The sequence below is a fragment of the Babylonia areolata genome, chromosome 15, assembly GCF_041734735.1.
Source record: "Babylonia areolata isolate BAREFJ2019XMU chromosome 15, ASM4173473v1, whole genome shotgun sequence".
Lineage (NCBI taxonomy): Eukaryota > Metazoa > Mollusca > Gastropoda > Neogastropoda > Buccinidae > Babylonia > Babylonia areolata.
Genome location: NC_134890.1, coordinates 32,154,876 through 32,180,861, shown reverse-complemented (window position 1 = coordinate 32,180,861; position 25,986 = coordinate 32,154,876). Strand labels below are relative to the sequence as shown.

Sequence of the window (25,986 nt, the reverse complement as noted above, 5' to 3'; positions counted from 1 at the left end):
GTGCTTGGCTGGTTCAACTGGTTAAGCATTGAGCTTACTTACACTTACAGTCAGAATATTGTGTTTGAATCACTCAGACAGACGCCCAACATGAAATGTGGAATTTTGCTTCCTGTTTTGATGTATAAAAAGATTGTATTGTCATCCTGGTCCCCTGATGTGGGTGTCAACATTTAACTTACATATCAGATTGTAAAAAAATAAATAAATAAAATGTAAGCAACGGGAAGTTGTGACAGTTATTTACACCCTCTTTATTGCGGTATTCACAGTGAGAATGCTGTTTTAATCATATTATTCTGGTGTATCTTGGGCATTCAAAAAATCTTAAGGGCAATTATAAATTCTCTTTAAGTCCGTGGTAAAGGAGACGTGGCTATCACCCCAAACACACCTCAACATTTAGCCATTTTCTCTGGATCTAGATAGATGATTCAATTTCTCTTTTATGTTCATTTTAGTTTTATAGTTTTAAAGTTGATATGAAAATTGAGTATTTTGTTAAACAAATAACATGTAGAGCCAAGTACAAGTACTTCTAAACGTCGTATGAAGTGAAAAGGACTTCATTTTTAGAAAAGTCAAGACTGGAAATTTTTACATTTCATCAATTCAAGGGTATTAGCTCTCATGGTTTATTATTTTTAACTGTGAATTCGGACTGATTCTGTGGATATTTTTATAGCAGTTTGGGGCATAATCCAGTAAGTGATGAGGCATTCACAAATCTTTCTCTGAATAAATATTTAACAGTCTCCTTCTCCAACTTTCCATCACATGTTATCGTGTATTGTCCATTGAATATAGGATTGAACGGGCAGGTCAACAACTTGAAACAAAATGGTGAAGAATATGAGCACGCGCTTTGAATATGTATAAATATGTGTACGCAATTGATTTTTGCCCATGACCTTCAGGGCTCAGCCAATAGATCTATAAAGTCCACTCGGGTATTGATTTTAGTATTTTCCGAAAAAGACCACTTGGGCGAATGAACATAGTGAAAGCCCTGTACACTGAGAGTAAAACAAGCTTTTTATGTATTGAGTATAATTTCAAATGTAATGTTTAAGATGAGAAAGATCAGTTTAAAGCAAATTAAGCCCCCTAGCATTAATTACAGATTAATTTCCCTTTTTTTTACTATCTGCACCAAAGACATGCAAAATAAATAAAACTTCCAAGCTTAGCAAAAGAAGTTCCTGTTTGAACAAAAAAATGATAAAAGTGACTGCTCTTGTTGTTGTGTCAGAATATCAGATCAAAGTGCCAAGTTTAGAGAAATAAAAAAATATAACAGTAAATTCGCTTTGCATATAATTTGGCTTTTTTTCTTCTTTTTTTTGGTGCCCATCCCAGAGGTGCATTATTGTTTTAACAAGATGACTGGAAAGAACTGAATTTTTCCTATTTTATGCCAAATTTGGTGTCACCTGACAAAGTATTTGCAGAGAAAATGACAATGTTAAAGTTTACCATGGACACACAGACACACACACACACACAAACACCGGGTTAAAACATAGACTCACTTTGTTTACACAAGTGAGTCAAAAATGTTTGATGTTTGAAATTTGGCATGCGTCTCATAAACACAGCCTCACCAACCTGGCAGACATATTTAAAATGTTATACAGCTTGAAAAACTGTGATAAACTTGGCAAAGAGTTTGTCGATGCCAGCAAATTCAGTTTCCTTGGCATAGGTACAGCGCCCTGCATGAAATGAAACTTGAGATGATAAAAACTAAATGGAGAAATTTCAATGTTGAAGAAGATGGGCGGGTTGGAAGTTTGATTGATGATTGAAGAAGCTAGCCAGCTAGCTGAGCGTTGGGGGGGGTTGGGAGTGGTGAGTTGTGCACAGCTGGCTGGTTGGTTGGTTGATTGGTTGGCAGGCAGCCATGATAGGTCCCTGCAGGCTGTCTCGCTTCACTGGAGCCAGAACTTGGCCTGCCTGCATGCCCTGCTAGCTACACTGGTGTTCTGTAGGAAGGACTCTAGGTGTTGTTAGTGGAGCCAGAACTTGTTGGCCTGCCTGCATGCCCCGCTAGTTACACTGGTGTTCTGTGGGAAGGACTCTAGGTGTTGTTAGTGGAGCCAGAACTTGTTGGCCTGCCTGCATGCCCTGCTAGTTACACTGGTGTTCTGTGGGAAGGACTCTAGGTGTTGTTGTCAGTGGAGCCAGAACTTGTCGGCCTGCCTGCATGTCCTGCTAGTTACACTGGTGTTCTGTGGGAAGGACTCTAGGTGTTGTCAGTGGAGCCAGAACTTGTCTGCCTGCCTGCATGCCCTGCTAGTTACACTGGTGTTCTGTGGGAAGGACTCTAGGTGTTGTCAGTGGAGCCAGAACTTGTCGGCCTGCCTGCATGTCCTGCTAGTTACACTGGTGTTCTGTGGGAAGGACTCTAGGTGTTGTTAGTGGAGCCAGAACTTGTCGGCCTGCCTGCATGTCCTGCTAGTTACACTGGTGTTCTGTGGGAAGACTGTGGGTCTTGTCGTTGTGCACAGCACACCCTCCACACTGTGTGTTGTATTACTCTTTCTGGTCACAGCAGATTTCTCTGCGTGATTTTTTTTTTTTTTTTCTAGCCTGCAGTTTTGTTTTCCTACTGGAGTGGATTTTTCTACAGAATTTTGCCAGGGACAACCCTTTTCTTGCCGTGGGTTCTTTTATGTGAGCGAAGTGCATGCCACACACAGGACCTCGGTTTATCGTCTCATCCGAATGACTAGCGTCCAGTTCACCGCTCAAGGTCTAGTGAAGGGGGAGAAAATGTACAGGCAACGATGGGATTCAAACCAGTGCGTTCAGAGTCAGATTCTCTGGACCCCTGGGCAGAGATTTTTAGGGGGAGGAGGCATTACCTCCAGGGCATCACCCCACAGCACAAAGCAGGTCAGTCACTAGCTTGCAGCACCTGGCATGATAACACTGCTGATAGCAGGAGCTGTAATGTGTGACTGGCCTCCTGGCCACAATGGTGGGGGGGGGGGGGGGGGGGGGTGCAGGTAATTGATGGATGGACACTGGCCCCTGTGCCTGTTTTAGTATCACTTCGTGTGGTGCTGCATTGTTTTTTTCATTACTCTTCAGATTTCTGTGTGTGGAATTTTGAGCTGCCCTCCCCTTTGGAGAGGGTGTTGCTGCCTTAAACTTTGTGGTTTCAAGCGCCACCCCCTGTCTTTTAGTGCATGTCAAAGTGCAGTTTCGTAGGCCTTCAGTGTTGGATATTTCTTTGGTCTGGTTCCAGCGTTACTAGTACTGTGACAAAAGAGAGCTTTGATTAAATCTGTGCATTAACTTACTTCCAGTCATCATGCAAACTATGCACTTGGTGTATGTTCACATCTATCATGTATGTACAGCACACACAGATAATTACATATTGCTATAGTGGAAGTACATTTTTATACAGCAACAAATACAACCACATCCCTGTGCACAAAGACACACACACACACACACACACACACACACACACACACACACACACACACACACACACACACACCATTACATGGACTGTTGCAGTGTATGGCACAGTGAATGAAGACCTGTCCTGAAGGACCTGATGTCACCACAGCCACTGCAGCTTTCAGACTGACAGTGCTGTCACTGTGTGTACAGGTCTCTCAAGATGAGAGGGGGTCAGCTTTGTACTGCTTGTAGCAAACACTCCCTGCTTCCTTATCTGACAGTGCTGTCACTGTGTGTACAGGTCTCTCAAGATGAGAGGGGGATCAACTTTGTACTGCTTGTAGCAAACACTCCCTGCTTCCTTATCTGACAGTGCTGTCACTGTGTGTACAGGTCTCTCAAGATGAGAGGGGGATCAACTTTGTACTGCTTGTAGCAAACACTCCCTGCTTCCTTATCCTGCCATGTGTCAGCTTCTTGTACAGATGGATTGGATTTGATATGGATACTATGGATGAGGAATACTGAGAACTATGTGAAGATAGGTGTGGCTGAAACAGCTGGGAGTGGGAGACTCATGATCATACATCTCAGAAATGGGATTTGACTGCATTTTGCATTTTATTTCCACTGCAAGCTAATTCAGAAAAAAAACAAAAACAAAACAACAACCACTGAGCGGTCCAACAGATTGATTTTTGTATGAAGATATATATATAGATGTACAGATATATTACACTAGTGACAAAAAACAATAAAGCATTTGTAGGAGTATGAAAAGTGATTTTTTTTAAGCTGACATGGAATAATCTGTAGTGAAGACGTAGACAGGAATGTTAGAAAACCAAAAGACCAGCTGAAAAATTCAGCACAGAAGAGCCAGGAAGTGAAACAAACAGCAGTTTCTTTTGGTCAGATTGTGTTCATAATGAAATCTGCTGTGTGTGTGTGTGTGTGTGTTCACACTGGTTGACCAACAAGGGGTGAGAGAGAGAGGTGCACACATGTAGTGCAGGGCCTACCCCCCAAAAAACACCCCCCATATAATGTGCTGACAAAGGCCTGTGTTGGCTGGCTGCTGTCTCCTCCTCTTGTCATCATCAGACTGGCCCCACCACCCCCACCCCACCCTGCCACACCCCTCCCCTCCCCACCCCTCCGGCATTGAAATAAAAAACCAGCCTTCAATGACAGGGATGGATGGGTTGGGTGGGTGGAGGGACACAGGGGGTAGGGTAGGGGCTGTCGTGAGAAAGAGAAGGGTGTGGGGTGGTGGTGTGGGGTGCATTGTGGGTGTGGCTGGAGCATTGGGTGTGCGTGTTGGGGGTGGGGGGGATCCTTTGTTCCCCTCTCTGTCAGACAGGTCTTGCTGACTGTGCCTGTCTGGGCCCCCTTCCGTCCTCCTCCTCCTCCCTCTTTCTGCCAGAGCTGCTACAGGGTGGAGCCCACTTCTTCTGACTGATGTACTGCTGACATGTAATATGTAGATTTATATAGATTTGAGACTGTCTGTCTTTCCATTCTCTGTGCTGGAGCAAGACAGAGAGACTGAGGACCAGCCCTGCAGCCAGCTCTCTGTCAGAGGTGCATGTAAATTAATAGTGGGTTTGGGTGTGCCACGCGTTTAATGGTGTGTTGGCTGGCACTGTGTACCTCCTTAGTTGTCGCAGTTGAAAATAGACATTGTGTGTGTGTGTTAAAATAGACTTTGTGTGTGTGTGTTAAGATCCATTCTCATTCCTTCCTAGATGTGACATATGATAGGTGTACTTGGTGTGTCATCACTTCTCTCTCCCTGTGTATAATGTACTTGGTGTGTCATCACTTCTCTCTCCCTGTGTATAATGTCTTACCTCTTGTCCTGGGTGGAGAGGGGAACAGAGAGAGCTCTGTACTGGCTGTGAAGTGTCTTGAGTGCTTCCTGTGTATTGTGTACACCTGTGTTGACCCCACCTCTGCCATGGGGTACAGCCCTTCCACAGGGTGAACATCAGCGCCACACTCATGAGGGATGGATGTGTAGGACATGCAGTCCTTATCTGTGTGAAGTTCATGGTGATACTGAGATGTAGTTTGCTGTGTTTTTCACCCAGTCGGTTGTGGATTTTATACATGTGTTGATTTGTGCATTGTGTTTCTTGTTGAAGTGTGGGTGCAGACAGTTGGGTGACGCAGGATGTTGTTTTCTGTGTGTTACAGCTAGTCAGCCCTCACTGCTCAGCGGCACCAGCCAGTCAGCGGGCTCCAACCTGTCCAAGAAAGCGGTCCTCAACCAGTCCCTGCTCAGCTCCACCGACAGCCAGCTACCTCCGGAACCCCCCTCCTCCACCGACACCAGCACCACCAGCACCACCCCTCTGCGTCGGCCGAAGGATGCAGTGTTGCTGGGGCAGGAACTGATCGAGACGTCCACGCCGGTGGTGTTGGGTGACAAGGAGAATGCCTCACCCCTGTCCCCCCTCTCCCCACCCGACCCCAGCCGCAAGCCCTCGTACCTGAAGCTGAGCTGCGCGGTCAGTGGATATGGGAAGTACAGCCGCTACTCTTCCTACAAGAGCATCCCCACGCGCTCCCCCTTCTCCAGCACCTCGTCTCTGCGCTCCGACCTCAGCTCCCCGGACCCCAGCATGCCCTCGGTGAGGAGCCCCGAGGACACGGCCAGGAGGGAGCAGGGGGGCCGGTCTGTGGGCAGCAGCCCCATCAGCTCGGCGCCCATCATGGCCATGGCCACAGGCCTCAGCAACGGCCAGTCTCGTCTCTTGCCCTCACCCGCCCTCAACGGTCACGCCGCCGCTACCGCCACTGCTGCTCAGAGGCCCGGCATCTACCCCACTGGGGACTGTGTCCAGGTGAGGCTTCCTCCCCTGCTGGTGGTGTGTGGTGTGGTGGTGGTGGTGTGGTGTGGTGGTGGTGGTGTGTAGTGTGGTGGTGGTGTGTAGTGTGGTGGTGGTGTGTGGTGTGGTGGTGGTGTGTAGTGTGGTGGTGTGGTGGTGGTGTGTAGTGTGTGGTGATGGTGTGTAGTATGGTGGTGTGTGGTGTGGTGGTGGTGGTGTGTAGTGTGGTGGTGTGTGGTGTGGTGGTGGTGGTGTGTGGTGTGGTGGTGGTGGTGTGTAGTATGGTGGTGTGTGGTGTGGTGGTGGTGGTGTGTAGTGTGGTGGTGGGTGGTGTGTAGTGTGGTGGTCCTCTGGTCTGTGTGTTTCGTTCAGGTGTATTACGTCATTGTTCAGATCTCAGGTGTTGGTTTGAATTTGATTAATGATGAGTCGTGGAAAGTCTGTTTTGTGTCAGTGATGATCATAGATGAAGACCAAGAAAAAGACAGATTTTGTTTTGAACTGTAGACCATCTTGACTTGAACACTGGGTTTTGTTTAAAAAAAAAAAATGTGGTGGTATGTCATTTGGAAAAAGTTGTCAGCGCTTTTGTGGTTTTTTGTTGTTGTTTTTTTTGTTTGTTTGTTGTTGGTTTTTTTTTTTAAAATAATGATTAAAATTGCAATAGCTATACTGTATAGTTTGTCATCAAGAAAAGTGATTATTGATTTGTAAAAATACAGCAAAAGTCTGCTTGGCACTCTAAACAGTGCATATTTCAAAATGATTCCATAACAATATAGACTCTTTTTTTTGTTTTTATATATATATATATATATATATATATATATATATATATATATATATATATATATATATATATATGTATGTATATATTATAGACTCTTTTTATGGATTTTGAACCAAAGTGTTGGTATTGAGGGCTGAAAATGTTTTGTTTAGTCTGGTGTGGATGAGTCGGGGGGTGAAAGCTGTGCTGTTTGGTGTTAGCACTTACCTTGTGGAACTGGTGCACACCGATAGACCCAGTCTGAGTCAGTTTGACTGTGTAATCAGTCCAAGAGGGAGTGTCAAACTAATAGAACCTCCCCCTTTTCAGGACGGGGAGTACTTTCTGGGCATCATGGCCTCAGAGGAGGAGCGACTCAACCAGCAGGCCAAAAGGGCAGAAGGACTGATGAGGTCACAGGACTTACCTGAGGAAGGTAAGCTTTGGAAGAATTGAAGGAACAGGTGGCATGTGTTGTGTGTATATTGTGTGAAAGCACATGGAAGTAGGTTAGGTCTCTATGTTTTTGTTTGTTTGGATTTTTTCTGGGGTTGGTGGGAGGGGGGATTTTTTGGGTTTTTCAGATGTGTGTTAATCTCCATGGCCACTGAGCATGGGAGAATCCAAAATGTAGTTTGTACTGACTACTGGTTGAAGTGTTAATCCAAAATGGAGTTTGTACTGACTACTGGTTGACTTTTTAATCCAAAATGTAGTTTGTACTGACTACTGGTTGAAGTGTTAATCCAAAATGTAGTTTGTACTGACTACTGGTTGAAGTGTTAATCCAAAATGGAGTTTGTACTGACTACTGGTTGACTTTTTAATCCAAAATGTAGTTTGTACTGACTACTGGTTGAAGTGTTAATCCAAAATGGAGTTTGTACTGACTACTGGTTGACTTTTTAATCCAAAATGTAGTTTGTACTGACTACTGGTTGACTTTTTAATCCAAAATGTAGTTTGTACTGACTACTGGTTGAAGTGTTAATCCAAAATGTAGTTTGTATTGACTACTGGTTGACTTTTTAATCCAAAATGTAGTTTGTACTGACTACTGGTTGAAGTGTTAATCCAAAATGTAGTTTGTACTGACTACTGGTTGACTTTTTAATCCAAAATGTAGTTTGTACTGACTACTGGTTGAAGTGTTAATCCAAAATGGAGTTTGTACTGACTACTGGTTGAAGTGTTAATCCAAAATGTAGTTTGTACTGACTACTGGTTGAAGTGTTAATCCAAAATGTAGTTTGTACTGACTACTGGTTGAAGTGTTAATCCAAAATGTAGTTTGTACTGACTACTGGTTGAAGTGTTAATCCAAAATGTAGTTTGTACTGACTACTGGTTGAAGTGTTAATCCAAAATGGAGTTTGTACTGACTACTGGTTGAAGTGTTAATCCAAAATGTAGTTTGTACTGACTACTGGTTGAAGTGTTAATCCAAAATGTAGTTTGTACTGACTACTGGTTGAAGTGTTAATCCAAAATGTAGTTTGTACTGACTACTGGTTGAAGTTTTATGCCCAAAGAAAAAAACCCCAAAAGGAATCACTTGTGTTTTTTCTTAGTATCCTGGTTATTCTTATACTATAGATCTTTATTATCTACTTCAGTACTTGTCCTCAAGACCACAACTGAAAATTTATCTAACAAATTTTTCCAGCTAAAAGTGAAAGGAACAGACCTGTTCAAGATACAGTTTTTGTTTCGGTAGTTATTCGATCAGTATATTCTGCCAGTGGATATTAGGTCTGGCAAGTAAAAAGTTACAGGGGACAAGTACTTCTGGAGGGACACATCAGCTGAGTGGTCAGAGCGTTGGATTTTCAGTCTGAGGTCCTGGAGCCAGTTGCATTGCTCGGACAGAGGAGCCTAGTATGGTCGTAACCCGCTACTAACTGTGTGTCGTATGGAACTGATCAGTGGCATAGTTCGGTCAACGTAGGCATTTAGTCACGTGTCACTGTCAAAAAGTTAGAACCAAGCAATGCAACTGGCTCCAGGGTCTGATCCCAGAATCAGTGTTTGGTCAAGTTAAGGGTGGAAGTTTTTCTGCTAGGATCCATATTTTTTGCAGGTCATGGAAATCTTGGAAAGTCATGGAATTTGAAAAGGTATTTTTTCCAAGACTGGAAAGTCATGGAATTATGGTTGTAGCCACAGAAAAGTCATAGATTTTTTTTTTTAATTAAGCCTTCTGAAAATACAAATGCTTGCATTGATTGGAGAATGAAGGCTTTTTGTTTTTGATAAGTAAGTAAAATCCCTCTCTTTGATATAAATGAATTGTGGAGCTGTAGCCCAAGAATGCAAAAAGAAACAAATCAGAATGTGACACCTTTCACCTGTGTGGATTAAAACTATTTGTAATAAATCAGAAGATATCAGACTTCAAGACCGAATCCAATCCAGAAAGTGTTGCCAATAATGTTGGGCTTCCTTTTCAAGATCGGCAAGAAACATGTTAGATGGGCAGTAGATGTGGCTGCAGTCAGCATTTCAGTGTCACCTTTACTTTCACTATTCACGTCCCTGGTTGGTGATTCTTCCCTTGCGCAGCATTCAGATCTGAAACCTTTCACTTTACAGAAGTAACCGGGATGATTATGCTCTGAATTTTGTTGGTGTTCCACTTTGAGCACAGTTTGTCTGCATGTGTATACATGTGTGTGTGTGTGCATGACATCATGTAACAGACTGCTTATATAAAATGGGATTTGTTTATTATGTTGCAGTTAACGGCAGGATACGAGCAGCCATCGGCAAGTCAAACCTACTGATCAGTCAAAAGTTCCAGCAGTTTAGAGAACTCTGTTCTCAGCACATGGTATGCTGCTCACTTAACATGCATGTTTACACAAGTACAAATTCACCACATGCACGAGCGCATGCACGCACACACACAAACATGCGCACATATTATATACACACACAAGACACCATCCATGAGTGAATTGGCTCTTTTAATGTTGAATTTTAACTCACTCTGTACTGAAAGTTCATTCCTCTGACTTTGCCCACAGATGGCCCATTTGTATGGATTAGTAAAAAAAAAATAATAATAAAAAAAAAAACAAAAAAAAAACACAACCGCCAAGAAACAACTTATGGAAGTTATGAAATGAAGTTTCCAGCCTGATCAGTAACATAATGAGTTAGTTGGGGACAAAATATTAACTCTTTCCATACGAACGGCGAAAGAGACGACGTTAACAGCGTTTCACCCCAATTACCATCATCAAAATATTGCAAGCGGAAGGCTCTTATACTGAAGATGTGAATGTTGACAAAGAATACCACAATTCTGACGACGGAAGCTAAAGGTTGGGTTATTGAGACACCCACTGGACATCCGAGGGGTCTGTGTAGAGGAGAAGAGAGGACTGGCCGTACTGAGTGAGTTAAACTTTCTCCCGTCTTATGCTATCTTCAAGTGAGATGATGAAAGTATCCATAATTTTTGTTCAAAATCTGCACACAATTGTGACTTTAAACAAAGCCAGGAAAGCACAAAGAGTTTGAAACAGTTTGAATTCAGAACTGTTACACAGCTCCAATAGGTGTCCTGTTGGAAATAATGTGAAATAACGTGTGTTTGTATTGCTTTGTGGCCAGCACCCAGGGCCAGAGGAGTGGATACCATGTGAAATAATGTGTATTTGTATTGCTTTGTGGCCAGAGGAGAGGATACCATGTGAAATAATGTGTGTTTGTATTGCTTTGTGGCCAGAGGAGAGGATACCATGTGAAATAATGTGTATTTGTATTGCTTTGTGGCCAGAGGAGAGGATACCATGTGAAATAATGTGTGTTTGTATTGCTTTGTAGCCAGAGGAGAGGTTACCATGTGAAATAATGTGTGTTTGTATTGCTTTGTGGCCAGAGGTTACCATGTGAAATAATGTGTGTTTGTATTGCTTTGTGGCCAGAGGAGAGGTTACCATGTGAAATAATGTGTGTTTGTATTGCTTTGTGGCCAGAGGAGAGGTTACCATGTGAAATAATGTGTGTTTGTATTGCTTTGTGGCCAGAGGAGAGGTTACCATGTGAAATAATGTGTGTTTGTATTGCTTTGTGGCCAGAGGAGAGGTTACCATGTGAAATAATGTGTGTTTGTATTGCTTTGTGGCCAGAGGAGAGGTTACCATGTGAAATAATGTGTGTTTGTATTGCTTTGTGGCCAGAGGAGAGGATACCATGTGAAATAATGTGTGTTTGTATTGCTTTGTGGCCAGAGGAGAGGATACCATGTGAAATAATGTGTGTTTGTATTGCTTTGTGGCCAGAGGAGAGGTTACCATGTGAAATAATGTGTGTTTGTATTGCTTTGTGGCCAGAGGTTACCATGTGAAATAATGTGTGTTTGTATTGCTTTGTGGCCAGAGGAGAGGATACCATGTGAAATAATGTGTGTTTGTATAGAGGAGAGGTTACCATGTGAAATAATGTGTGTTTGTATTGCTTTGTGGCCAGAGGAGAGGTTACCATGTGAAATAATGTGTGTTTGTATTGCTTTGTGGCCAGAGGTTACCATGTGAAATAATGTGTGTTTGTATTGCTTTGTGGCCAGAGGAGAGGTTACCATGTGAAATAATGTGTGTTTGTATTGCTTTGTGGCCAGAGGAGAGGATACCATGTGAAATAATGTGTGTTTGTATTGCTTTGTGGCCAGAGGAGAGGTTACCATGTGAAATAATGTGTGTTTGTATTGCTTTGTGGCCAGAGGAGAGGATACCATGTGAAATAATGTGTGTTTGTATTGCTTTGTGGCCAGAGGAGAGGATACCATGTGAAATAATGTGTGTTTGTATTGCTTTGTGGCCAGAGGTTACCATGTGAAATAATGTGTGTTTGTATTGCTTTGTGGCCAGAGGAGAGGATACCATGTGAAATAATGTGTGTTTGTATTGCTTTGTGGCCAGAGGAGAGGATACCATGTGAAATAATGTGTGTTTGTATTGCTTTGTGGCCAGAGGAGAGGTTACCATGTGAAATAATGTGTGTTTGTATTGCTTTGTGGCCAGAGGAGAGGGTTACCATGTGAAATAATGTGTGTTTGTATTGCTTTGTGGCCAGAGGAGAGGTTACCATGTGAAATAATGTGTGTTTGTATTGCTTTGTGGCCAGAGGAGAGGTTACCATGTGAAATAATGTGTGTTTGTATTGCTTTGTGGCCAGAGGAGAGGTTACCATGTGAAATAATGTGTGTTTGTATTGCTTTGTGGCCAGAGGAGAGGTTACCATGTGAAATAATGTGTGTTTGTATTGCTTTGTGGCCAGAGGAGAGGATACCATGTGAAATAATGTGTGTTTGTATTGCTTTGTGGCCAGAGGAGAGGATACCATGTGAAATAATGTGTGTTTGTATTGCTTTGTGGCCAGAGGAGAGGTTACCATGTGAAATAATGTGTGTTTGTATTGCTTTGTGGCCAGAGGAGAGGATACCATGTGAAATAATGTGTGTTTGTATAGAGGAGAGGTTACCATGTGAAATAATGTGTGTTTGTATTGCTTTGTGGCCAGAGGAGAGGTTACCATGTGAAATAATGTGTGTTTGTATTGCTTTGTGGCCAGAGGAGAGGATACCATGTGAAATAATGTGTGTTTGTATTGCTTTGTGGCCAGAGGAGAGGTTACCATGTGAAATAATGTGTGTTTGTATTGCTTTGTGGCCAGAGGAGAGGATACCATGTGAAATAATGTGTGTTTGTATTGCTTTGTGGCCAGAGGAGAGGATACCATGTGAAATAATGTGTGTTTGTATTGCTTTGTGGCCAGAGAGGTTACCATGTGAAATAATGTGTGTTTGTATTGCTTTGTGGCCAGAGGAGAGGTTACCATGTGAAATAATGTGTGTTTGTATTGCTTTGTGGCCAGAGGAGAGGTTACCATGTGAAATAATGTGTGTTTGTATTGCTTTGTGGCCAGAGGAGAGGTTACCATGTGAAATAATGTGTGTTTGTATTGCTTTGTGGCCAGAGGAGAGGTTACCATGTGAAATAATGTGTGTTTGTATTGCTTTGTGGCCAGAGGAGTGGATACCATGTGAAATAATGTGTGTTTGTATTGCTTTGTGGCCAGAGGAGAGGATACCATGTGAAATAATGTGTGTTTGTATTGCTTTGTGGCCAGAGGAGAGGTTACCATGTGAAATAATGTGTGTTTGTATTGCTTTGTGGCCAGAGGAGAGGATACCATGTGAAATAATGTGTGTTTGTATTGCTTTGTGGCCAGAGGAGAGGTTACCATGTGAAATAATGTGTGTTTGTATTGCTTTGTGGCCAGAGGAGAGGTTACCATGTGAAATAATGTGTGTTTGTATAGAGGAGAGGTTACCATGTGAAATAATGTGTGTTTGTATTGCTTTGTGGCCAGAGGTTACCATGTGAAATAATGTGTGTTTGTATTGCTTTGTGGCCAGAGGAGAGGTTACCATGTGAAATAATGTGTGTTTGTATTGCTTTGTGGCCAGAGGGTTACCATGTGAAATAATGTGTGTTTGTATTGCTTTGTGGCCAGAGGAGAGGTTACCATGTGAAATAATGTGTGTTTGTATTGCTTTGTGGCCAGAGGAGAGGATACCATGTGAAATAATGTGTGTTTGTATTGCTTTGTGGCCAGAGGAGAGGTTACCATGTGAAATAATGTGTGTTTGTATTGCTTTGTGGCCAGAGGAGAGGATACCATGTGAAATAATGTGTGTTTGTATTGCTTTGTGGCCAGAGGAGAGGATACCATGTGAAATAATGTGTGTTTGTATTGCTTTGTGGCCAGAGGAGAGGTTACCATGTGAAATAATGTGTGTTTGTATTGCTTTGTGGCCAGAGGAGAGGATACCATGTGAAATAATGTGTGTTTGTATTGCTTTGTGGCCAGAGGAGAGGATACCATGTGAAATAATGTGTGTTTGTATTGCTTTGTGGCCAGAGGAGAGGTTACCATGTGAAATAATGTGTGTTTGTATTGCTTTGTGGCCAGAGGAGAGGTTACCATGTGAAATAATGTGTGTTTGTATTGCTTTGTGGCCAGAGGAGAGGTTACCATGTGAAATAATGTGTGTTTGTATTGCTTTGTGGCCAGAGGAGAGGTTACCATGTGAAATAATGTGTGTTTGTATTGCTTTGTGGCCAGAGGAGAGGTTACCATGTGAAATAATGTGTGTTTGTATTGCTTTGTGGCCAGAGGAGAGGTTACCATGTGAAATAATGTGTGTTTGTATTGCTTTGTGGCCAGAGGAGAGGATACCATGTGAAATAATGTGTGTTTGTATTGCTTTGTGGCCAGAGGAGAGGATACCATGTGAAATAATGTGTGTTTGTATTGCTTTGTGGCCAGAGGAGAGGATACCATGTGAAATAATGTGTGTTTGTATAGAGGAGAGGTTACCATGTGAAATAATGTGTGTTTGTATTGCTTTGTGGCCAGAGGAGAGGTTACCATGTGAAATAATGTGTGTTTGTATTGCTTTGTGGCCAGAGGAGAGGATACCATGTGAAATAATGTGTGTTTGTATTGCTTTGTGGCCAGAGGAGAGGATACCATGTGAAATAATGTGTGTTTGTATTGCTTTGTGGCCAGAGGAGAGGATACCATGTGAAATAATGTGTGTTTGTATTGCTTTGTGGCCAGAGGAGAGGTTACCATGTGAAATAATGTGTGTTTGTATTGCTTTGTGGCCAGAGGAGAGGTTACCATGTGAAATAATGTGTGTTTGTATTGCTTTGTGGCCAGAGGAGAGGTTACCATGTGAAATAATGTGTGTTTGTATTGCTTTGTGGCCAGAGGAGAGGATACCATGTGAAATAATGTGTGTTTGTATTGCTTTGTGGCCAGAGGAGGTTACCATGTGAAATAATGTGTGTTTGTATTGCTTTGTGGCCAGAGGAGAGGATACCATGTGAAATAATGTGTGTTTGTATTGCTTTGTGGCCAGAGGAGAGGATACCATGTGAAATAATGTGTGTTTGTATTGCTTTGTGGCCAGAGGAGAGGATACCATGTGAAATAATGTGTGTTTGTATTGCTTTGTGGCCAGAGGAGAGGTTACCATGTGAAATAATGTGTGTTTGTATTGCTTTGTGGCCAGAGGAGAGGATACCATGTGAAATAATGTGTGTTTGTATTGCTTTGTGGCCAGAGGAGAGGTTACCATGTGAAATAATGTGTGTTTGTATTGCTTTGTGGCCAGAGGAGAGGTTACCATGTGAAATAATGTGTGTTTGTATTGCTTTGTGGCCAGAGGAGAGGTTACCATGTGAAATAATGTGTGTTTGTATTGCTTTGTGGCCAGAGGAGAGGTTACCATGTGAAATAATGTGTGTTTGTATTGCTTTGTGGCCAGAGGAGAGGTTACCATGTGAAATAATGTGTGTTTGTATTGCTTTGTGGCCAGAGAGGTTACCATGTGAAATAATGTGTGTTTGTATTGCTTTGTGGCCAGAGAGGTTACCATGTGAAATAATGTGTGTTTGTATTGCTTTGTGGCCAGAGGAGGTTACCATGTGAAATAATGTGTGTTTGTATTGCTTTGTGGCCAGAGGAGAGGTTACCATGTGAAATAATGTGTGTTTGTATTGCTTTGTGGCCAGAGGAGAGGTTACCATGTGAAATAATGTGTGTTTGTATTGCTTTGTGGCCAGAGGTTACCATGTGAAATAATGTGTGTTTGTATTGCTTTGTGGCCAGAGGAGAGGATACCATGTGAAATAATGTGTGTTTGTATTGCTTTGTGGCCAGAGGAGAGGTTACCATGTGAAATAATGTGTGTTTGTATTGCTTTGTGGCCAGAGGAGAGGTTACCATGTGAAATAATGTGTGTTTGTATTGCTTTGTGGCCAGAGGTTACCATGTGAAATAATGTGTGTTTGTATTGCTTTGTGGCCAGAGGTTACCATGTGAAATAATGTGTGTTTGTATTGCTTTGTGGCCAGAGGAGAGGTTACCATGTGAAATAATGTGTGTTTGTATTGCTTTGTGGCCAGAGGTTACCATGTGAAATAATGTGTGTTTGTATTGCTTTGTGGCCAGAGGTTACCATGTGAAATAATGTGTGTTTGTATAGAGGAGAGGTTACCATGTGAAATAATGTGTGTTTGTATAGAGGAGAGGTTACCATGTGAAATAATGTGTGTTTGTATTGCTTTGTGGCCAGCACCCAGAGCCAGAGGAGAGGATACCTCTGTATGAAGACCTGCAGGGGTTCTGGGACATGATCAAGATCCAGGTGGACAATGTTGACGACAACTTTGCTGAGATCGATCACATGAGTCAGAACGGCTGGAAGGAGATCCCCAAGCTGGTGGTGAGAGAGAGAGAGCAACATACACACAGGGGCAGCAACACTCATTTAGATGCTATTTCTGCAAGTTAAAGAGAAAACACAACAGTTAAAACATGTACAGGAGAACAGGAAAAAAACAACAACTCTGGATCATAAGTTCACAATGCTATAAAGGTGAACATTTTACATTGATCAAATTTCCAGTTTGAGGGTGTTCTTTCTCAAAGGTTGACAAGAAAGGGAAAAGCAACAGCAAGAGAGGCTTCTGTTTTGTCTGTTAATGTAGGGGAGATAATTTCTCAACGGATGGCAGTACTTGAGTTATGAATCAAAGCTAAATGTCCATTACTTATGCGAGTATGTGCACACACATACATAGGTGATGTTTGAAAAAGACAGTGACCATGACCGAAGTAAGCGACTGACCACAAGGTAGTTGACCAAGGTCTCACTGCCCACTGTTTCAGCCTTCTCGTCGCAGTTCTGCCAGTTCCAGCCCCAAGTCTGGAAGTCTCTCACAGACCAGCACCCCAAGTGCCACCCCAGGACACACCCCAGGTATAACTTTTGTTTTCTCTGTCAGGGCCAGAAGGAGGTGGGATGGATTATTGAGTGCACATGTTCAAAGCTAAAGAAACCAGTTCTCGTAGAGAGTGTTGTGGCAGTTCCCCAGGTGAAATCGCAAAGTCAAAGGAAAGAAACTAGAATGATGATAAGTTCCAATGCAGCTTGCGTCTGAAGGCTACTTATTTCATTTTCTTGTGTGTGTGTGTGTGTGTGTGGTCAAATTAGAAAGAAAGAAAGAAAGAAAAAAATCAGATTGCTTTTGAGACCTTCAAGAGAGCATTTTTTGCATTGGTGTTTGTTTCTCAAGAACCAGTGAACTGACCTGGGCTGTATCACATTAGCTATCTTAACAGTGCTAAGATTGCTTGCTGTGAGGTATTTTCCTCTGATTTTGGAAGAGTTTTCCTTTGGCAGTGGAAGAATGATATATATATATATATATATGTCATTCCTGATCATTAGGTGATGGATTAATTATGAACATTATTTGTACTTGAACCAGCGTATGATGGAAGAATGATGGATAAGTCTTTCTGGAAGATGGGAGAATGATGAACATTCAAACTTGTGGGTAGTGTGTGCTGTGGCAGACGACACTAAAAGTGTTGTGGGTGGTGTGTGTGTTGTGGGTGGTGTGTGTTGTGGCAGAGAACGACACTGAACGTGGTGTGGTGTGGTGTGTGTTGTGGCAGAGAACGACACTGAACGTGGTGTGGTGTGGTGTGTGTTGTGGCAGAGAACGACACTGAACGTGGTGTGGTGTGGTGTGTGTTGTGGCAGAGAACGACACTGAACGTGGTGTGGTGTGGTGTGTGTTGTGGCAGAGAACGACACTGAACGTGGTGTGGTGTGGTGTGTGTTGTGGCTCTGAAGGTGTTGTGGGTGGTGCGTGTTGTGGGTGGTGCGTGTTGTGGGTGGTGCGTGTTGTGGGTGGTGCGTGTTGTGGGTGGTGCGTGTTGTGGGTGGTGTGAGTTGTTGCAGAGGGCGACACTGAATGTGTTGTGGGTGGTGTTTGTTTTGGTACTGAACGTGTTGTAGGTGGTGTGTGTTTTGGTACTGAACGTGTTGTGGGTGGTGTGTGTTTTGGTACTGAACGTGTTCTGGTTGGTGTGTGTTTTGGTACTGAATGTGTTCTGGTTGGTGTGTGTTTTGGTACTGAACGTGTTGTGGGTGGTGTGTGTTTTGGTACTGAATGTGTTCTGGTTGGTGTGTGTTTTGGTACTGAATGTGTTCTGGTTGGTGTGTGTTTTGGTACTGAACGTGTTGTGGGTGGTGTGTGTTTTGGTACTGAATGTGTTCTGGTTGGTGTGTGTTTTGGTACTGAATGTGTTCCGGTTGGTGTGTGTTTTGGTACTGAACGTGTTGTGGGTGGTGTGTGTTTTGGTACTGAATGTATTCTGGTTGGTGTGTGTTTTGGTACTGAACGTGTTGTGGGTGGTACTGAACGTGTTGTGGTTGGTGTGTGTTTTGGTACTGAACGTGTTGTGGGTGGTGTGTGTTTTGGTACTGAACGTGTTGCGGTGGTACTAACGTGTTGCGGGTGGTACTAACGTGTTGCGGGTGGTACTAACGTGTTGCGGGTGGTACTAACGTGTTGTGGGTGGTACTAACGTGTTGTGGGTGGTACTAACGTGTTGCGGGTGGTACTAACGTGTTGTGGGTGGTACTAACGTGTTGTGGGTGGTTTGCAGGGTCCAGAAGGAGAGGCCTGAAGGCCAACAACAAGGACACGCCAGACTCCTCCCCAGAGCATGCCGAAAAGATGCGCTCGGCCGCCAAGGCGCGGGACGAGGCCCGTAAGAGGATGCTGGCGGAGAAGAGAGCGGCCATGAAGCAGCAGCAGCAACAGCAGCAGCAGCAAGCTACGCCTGATGTGGAGATTTTTCTGCCTGAGGGCAGCAAAAAGTGATGGCTTGAGCACCCAGCCTTGGCCCTGCCCCCCCTCCCACAGGGGAGGGGATTGGGGAGGGAGGGAGGGAGGGAGGGATGAGTGTGGTGTCCAATGTCCAGTTGTGTCTGGGGGGTGGAGGGACTGTGGCTGTGTGTCAGGGGGGCAGGTCGATAGCTGGAACGGCAGCTCTCCCATCGTCGTCATCGTCGGTGTGTGTTGTTTGTTGTGTGTCCCAGTGGTGGACCTTGAGCCTCCTGCCCACCCACCTCACCCCCTCTGCCCTCCCTCCGTCTGTCTCCTGCATCGGTCATGGCCTGGTGGGGGCCGCTACAATACTCAGCCAGTGTCCCTTGTGTCTGCACCCTACAGCACTCCACCTGCCCCACCCCACCCCACCCCACGCCCCTCCCTGCCACACCGGCAAACAGTACGCATGTGTAGAGAAGACTTGGTGTAGTGCCCTCGCTTCTTTTTGGCAACCAGGTGTCTCAGTGGTGGAATGTGGCTGTGTGTTGGTGGTGGGAGTGGATTGTTTTTTTGACTGGTTGTGGGGGGACAGTGCCTGCCTGCTCACCACCGCCCCACTTGCAATACAAAGCTCATCACACGTGTGTGTATATTGTGGACAGATCAGAAACTCTTCCTGTGGGAACTTGGGTGTAGGGGTTGGGAGGACGATGACCACACACACAAGAGGACACAGTGGTGGTGGTGGTGACTGTTGGCCTGTAACATTCATCGTGGGGGGAGCCAGGAGGCAGTGTGATGGAAGCTGTGTTTTGAACCCTGTGCCAGCAGTGTTTACTGGGCGCACAATGAAAAATGTCGTCTTTTTTTTCTTTTCTTTTTTGTTGTGTGGAGGACAAAAAGTTGTGTTACTGAACTGTGGAAAGTGAGTGCATGACGTTGAAGTATGTTGAGGCGATCCCTGTACATTGCAATATGTAGTGGAGTGCAAAGGGCGGAGTTACGGAGGAGGATTGGTCTTTGTGGACAGCCATGAACAGGACGACAGCACCTTGCCCCTCTAGGTAGCAGCTTGTGCAGAGAGAAGGTGACTGATGGGCAAGGGAACACCCATGTGTGCTTGGAGACTGACCCCCTGGTTGTTGTTTGTCACAGGAGAGAGGGCGGGGCCAGAAGGGGTATTTACCCCATGAATGTGCCCCCCCCCCCTCTTCCTCCTCTCCCCTTCCCTCCCAACCACCCCCTCCCCACTATTTCCTGTGCTCATGTACTGCATTTATGGTAGGTATCAGTGGCTTCGTCCTTGTGGCCTTGACCTTGTGGGGTCAGGGTCGGGTTCTGCCTACTACTAACTGTTACATGACTGTGGTGGGAGTAGCACATGGTGTGTGTTGTGGGGTGTGAGTGGGAGGAAAGGATGAGAGGGAAAGACTGCACAGCGTGTGTGTATATATGTGTGTGTGTGTGTGCACGCAGCTCGTCTTGTTCCTGTTGGTCCGTCAGAACCACCTTGCCTTTCTTAGGGGATCATCAGCCTTTCATTGAACAACTGCATGACGTCATTACTGTAGGCTTCGGCTTGTACTGTCTCTATCACCTGCAAAAAAAATTAGGAGTCTTTAAGAACAAGGAAAACTAATCTGCTTCTTAGATGACAAAAGTGATCAACATTTTAGTTTAAAACGGTACTGTAGGATGATGTCTGTGAAAATGGCTTGTTTAGTGGGAAAATGGCATTGGAAAACTGCTAAGATTGGAGTAACATTAACAGTTAACATTGAAACTGTTACCTCTGCTAAATAATATGGTTGCTGGAAGTTGAGAACCCCAAAGCCAGGTCGTTTAACTTTTAAACGTGGCAAGCCATCTGCAGACAACAAGCTGCCCTTGACAACAGAGGGGAGAAGGTCTCTGTCATGTGAAGGACCTTTTCATCACCCTGTGCCACTTCATCATCCTCCACCCCACCCCTCCTCCCCATGTTTCCCACCCCTCCCCTTGTTATCTGTTCAATCCTTGGCGTCATGTGGCACAAACAGCTGTCTGTCTGTCCTGTAGGGAGAGTGCTTCAGTGGTTTTCGGGACCAAGACTACCCTTTTTCGACATTGCTCCATGAAGCGTCTCTATGATGGGTCAGCAGGCAGGGGGGGTGGACATTGTTCAGAGTTGTACACAAAGTAAGATCTAGATTCTACTACTGGAACCCTTTCCATGTCAGAAGTTACTTTGTCTGTCGGCTCTCTTCTCGCTCAACCCTGTGTGTTTGTTTGAAGCTTGTGCTGAATTAAACTGATACATGGAGTGAAACGCTAAAATAATGACTGCAGTGAAAACAAAAGCAGAAGGGGGGGACATCACAATTGCTTGTACAGTCTTTCAGCCACGACTACTGAAAGACTGTGTGAATGGCACAAGATGGAACATGTCTGCACGATGTTGACTTTTCTATTTTTTGGATGTAATGTTACTATACTATAGCATTTTAAAACTGCTCACACACTACCCACATACACAAATATGCACAAGCATGATAACATTCATTTAGCTTAAAAAAAAAATTGTGCATACATGTACAAGAAATGTGTGTTTGTTGCAGGGAGTGGGTTAGACTGCCATATTTATCAGGATAGAGGTCTCCTGTATCAATTGATTAACACTTTAAGCTTAGCAGGATGGAAGGGGTTTGAACAATGGAATGTTCAGTTCAATTCTGGGTAAATCAGTCTGTTAAAGGTGTTTGTGTATTATTTATATGTGATTATTGTTACACTCTTGGTAAACATGAGCATGTGTGCATGTTTAAACAGATGTTGGCTGTGAAATGCAGTTTTTTTGGTTCGAGCATCAGATTCATATCTGCCATAATGATCCATGGACATTAAAGTGTGTGTGAGTTAGTGAAGTTTTGTAATTCTGCAAAATGTCAAAGCAAGCACAAGATACATGTGTTTGTGATGCTGTTTTCTATGTTTTCTCACTCCCTTCCCTCCTGGTTCCCCATGAAGAGCTTAGAAATACCCACCCTGGCAGTGTCCATTGTAATTACACTTACACCTTTTTTGCCTTCTGCTCTTCCTGTGTAAAGCCAACAACAAATGGAGCTCTGGTCTCCTACAAAGTATTATATTTATTGAAGGTGCTGCTTGTGAGCAGGGCCAGTCCCCAGAGGTCTTCCGGATGATGTGAAGATCACGGATGATGTGGTGAAGATCACAGATGATGTGGTGAAGATCACGGTTGGGTCACCTCAGCACTTCTGTGGCATATGTCTTTCCTTCATACAGGGGTTCAGTTACAGCTGCAAGGATGTGAAATAGCCAACGACAGGGCGGATGGTGCGTGCAGTGTGTGTGACCCTGTGGCTTGGAGGAAGACTTTGTTCTGACTGCTATTGCTGTCATGGCCAAAGGGAGATGGTCCTGGAGAGGATTGGAAGAGAACCACCACCACCAGCCCTCATCTTATGGCTGCTGCATTGTCAGGGTGGATGGCAGGCTGATGAAATGATGGTGCTGCCGTCACGGTCACAACAAGATGACAGTGGTACCAGCACAGTGTGTTGTTTGTGTGGCCAGGTGGTGGTGGACAGGGGACAGGCCTGTTTGGTCAGCACCTTTCCCCGGCACACCATTGGACTCTGCCTTCTGCTCTGGTGACAGCACAGCTCCAACGTGCTTCCTCTGTTAACACACTGCATGTCATTGTGGTCGTTTAGCTAACTCTGTTGCATTTAGTATATGTTTTTAAAAAATACTTTTATATTCATTTAGTTTTCCTGAAAATCAACTTGCTCCGTGCTGACTTTACAATAGATTTGAAGGCCAGAGGAATGCTGGCCTTTCCAAGGTGGAAGCATTGTTAAACAGCACCCTTCCCGTATTGAAGGAAACTAGACTTGGTATCTGCTGGAAACAAATGTATGGTTTTAATGAGACTAGGGACACACTTTGTCAATGAAAAGAAACTGTATGGATATATCTGGCATGATGGGAAAGAATTAATCTGACATTTTAGAAGAAATGAAAATCGGTGGTGGGGGCCTGGGGGGGACAGAAAAATTCTTAATTCAGAGGTTCTTGCCAGAACATGTACAAAGATGTTTTAATATGTGTTTGTGAGGTTACTGCCATGGCGGAAAACAAATGAAAGCATTTCTTTGTCCATGAAGTTTAGAAATAGAGACAGGTGGTTGTCAGTTCCGTGGTTAAAGACCTGACCAGACAGGAAAGAAGTTGGTTGTATGAGTGATGTGTCCGGAGCACTGTGGGAAGCAGAGGATAACAGTGTGGAGGTTGAGAGTGGCTTGCAGTACTTACTTGGTGTCTGGAGGATGGTCCCTCAAGTTGTACACGAGTGCTATCAGGGAGTACCCTGTCCCCCGCCACCCCCCAGTCAGATTGAATGATAGCTCTGTTTGGACAAGTCTTGCATTTATTTCTGTTTGTATCTGGTGGTGTGTTGGTTTTGTTTGCTTTTGTGTGTGCTGAAGTCCATGTCTTGTTTAATTTATTGGTTTGTTTTTACAGGTACTATGATCAGTCTTAGAAAGTGAGCAGCCGCAGCCCTGCCTTGCAGTGTTTTCTTGTTTACAGAACAAAAGTGCCAGGAAATGTTCCATCTATTGACAGTATGAAGAGGATGTTTGAAAAATGACTATTTGAGTGGGGGAGTGACATGGAACAAGTCATTGCACAGGTGTAATGTATCATGCTTTGTAGTGGTAAGTGGTTGGAAAAGAGCATCCTCATGAAACAGAAATAATGCTGTGGAGAGAAATGCTGTGCTGTACATGCGTGTAGAGAGAAATGATGACTGTCCACAGTGAACAACATCAACTCACAAGTTAGGATAGCAGTGCTGTGCTGTACATGCGTGTAGAGAGAAATGACTGTCCACAGTGAACAACATCAGCTCACAAGTTAGGATAACAGTGCATGTTCAGCTGCAGGTCCGTCTATGTCAGGCCTGTGTCACTATAGATCAGACACAGCTTCTGGCTCCTGCACTTCTTCAACCTGATGATTTCCTATATATATTTGACCACCATATGGCATGTGGCATCAAAAGGGGAAAGAAAAATGTCAGGTCCCCACTTTTGCACACACACTTATTCACCCCCCACCTCCATTGCTGTCCCCTCCATCGCATTGAAAAAAAAAAGTCAGGTGTATTTTATGTTTTGTATACTCATTCACTGTACAAATGAACATATATGGCTAACTTTATTATTAAAATTATTCACAGTATGAGTGAAGAAGAAGCTCATTGTGTTGATACCTGCCTGCCTCAAAGAACAAAATGGCTTTAACTCCTCCTGTGCTCTGTGTGTGGTTTCAACTGAACAATTCATCCTGTACAAGGGGAAAGACTGCTCTTCATGGTGCCTCTGTTGACTTGCATACTGGTCTGTGTGTTCTCTGTGCATGACCCATGTCATGATGATCCTTTTCTCTGCAGCACAGTAGGATGTAGATCTTGTATAAAGCGAAAGAACCGACTTGTTCCTTCCTAACTTGCTGCCGTGTGCTCCATAGTATTCCATGTTTGAAATGCTTCATGTCCATCAATTGTGTCTGAATGCACACACAGCGGTGAATAGTAATACCAAGATGTATGGATCTGTGTGTGTGTGTGTATGTGTGAGTGTGTTGCATATAGCGTACAGCACAGCTTGTGTCTACTATATTGACGATACCAGGTTGGGCAGAATTGATAAAGCTGTGTGGTTATTTTGTATTATTAACGCACAGCTATATAGCATGTATACATTTTTTACTGGGGCCAGATTGGGTGACAACAGTTACGTGGTGGTAGAAGTTTAAGCTCTGGTGCAGACTAAGTTGTTGTTTTCATAGTCTTTTTTTGTTTTGTTTTAAGATAAGCAGGAGACACAGTCTGTTCTGATTGTTGCCCATCCCAAAGTGATTTTACAAATGGACGCGGCATTACTTGGTTGCCTGAGGAAGTGAGCTGAAGCTAGTCAGATAGGAGGCAGGTAGATCCACCCCTGACCTCTGTCCACCGCACCTGTCTGTGGTGGGTGCTACAGTCAGATTCCTGTCCTTGGTTACCCACCCCACCTTCCCCCCCACGCCCCTCGTTCTCAGAGTGAAGTAGTGTGAGCCCCTTTATAGTATTGTGAGAACTCCATGGTGTGTGTGCAATACATCCCAGTTCACCTGCTGGGCAGTACACTTTTCACTGGATGGTTTCAGAAGCAATTTTCATATAAATGTGTTCTTAGGCAGTCAGGACTTTTATTTTATTTCATTTTTTTATCCACCCCACCCTCTTAAAGATTCTTAACCCCAAATTTTCACCCATTGTAAATTAAGATGATTTTTTATAATATATATATATGCACAGCTGATGTGTTGGTCTTAGTGCTCGTTGATCCAGCTTTCAGAGATTGAAATGTAACATGTATGCTACAGCACTCCTCCCCTGTACCCCTCTCCCTCCATTGCAAAGCCCTCCCCCTAGAAATAAGACAGTTTTAGATAAATTGTGCAAACGAGTTGTTGGCCTGATGTGTCAATCATGTCAGTGATGAAGCAGAGATTGAACAAAGATTGTTGATGCGTTGGATAATATGTAGCATGGTGTTAGCACTGATAGGAGGGGGAGTATTACAGATATATCTTATCTATATCGGTGCTCCACGACAAGATGGTGGTCCTCAAGACAAGGGTCAACTGACTGTTTTTACTAGCCATGGTAAATAAATAAAGATACTATGAATTTTAGTTTTTAAACCTATTTCTCACTATTTTAACGAAGTCTCTGAATCTCTTAACATTTTGTATCAAATTGTGGTACAGGAATAAAAATAAAATTGTGGTGAAAGTTCATGTACTGCTGTGGTTTGTGTATGTGAGTGTTACTCTGTGTGTGTGTGGAGGGGGCGGGAAAAATGGCAATCATACCCTCCGTCTAATCTATTACATTTTCTCTCCTTCTCAGTTGAAATGTGTTAGGTCAACACTTTCTCTTTCCTTCTCACAGACACAGATAGCCCCACCCCCCCACCCCCACCCTCTCTCTCTCTCTCCTTCAGCTCCTAAATCCTCATCTTTTCTCCTTTCCCCTCTTTCACTCTTGATCTCTCTGTCTTTGCTTTATTTATATTTTTGTATACATTTTTTTTTAAAGCTTTCTACTTTTTATTCTACCCTTCCTTTTTTTTCTTTCAGGGGCATGGGGGAGGTATAGGTTTTTTTGTTGTTGTTTTTTTCTTTAAAGAATTTTTTTTTA

At 43.7% G+C, this 25,986-nt stretch overlaps 1 protein-coding gene across 2 annotated transcripts in view; it reads left to right on the top strand.

Annotated features, from left to right (window-relative positions):
- LOC143290579 (uncharacterized) overlaps positions 1–25,341 on the top strand; it is a 137,509-nt gene extending 112,168 nt beyond the window's left edge. For both annotated transcript variants that reach the window (XM_076600151.1, XM_076600150.1), the window contains exons 4-9: positions 5,620–6,269; positions 7,354–7,459; positions 9,762–9,853; positions 16,178–16,327; positions 16,774–16,864; positions 18,565–25,341. In XM_076600151.1, coding sequence (XP_076456266.1) covers positions 5,620–6,269; positions 7,354–7,459; positions 9,762–9,853; positions 16,178–16,327; positions 16,774–16,864; positions 18,565–18,782 — 1,307 coding nt within the window. In that variant the 3' untranslated portion in view covers positions 18,783–25,341. The remainder of the gene's footprint in view (positions 1–5,619; positions 6,270–7,353; positions 7,460–9,761; positions 9,854–16,177; positions 16,328–16,773; positions 16,865–18,564) is intronic.
- The last annotated feature ends 645 nt before the right edge of the window (positions 25,342–25,986 follow it).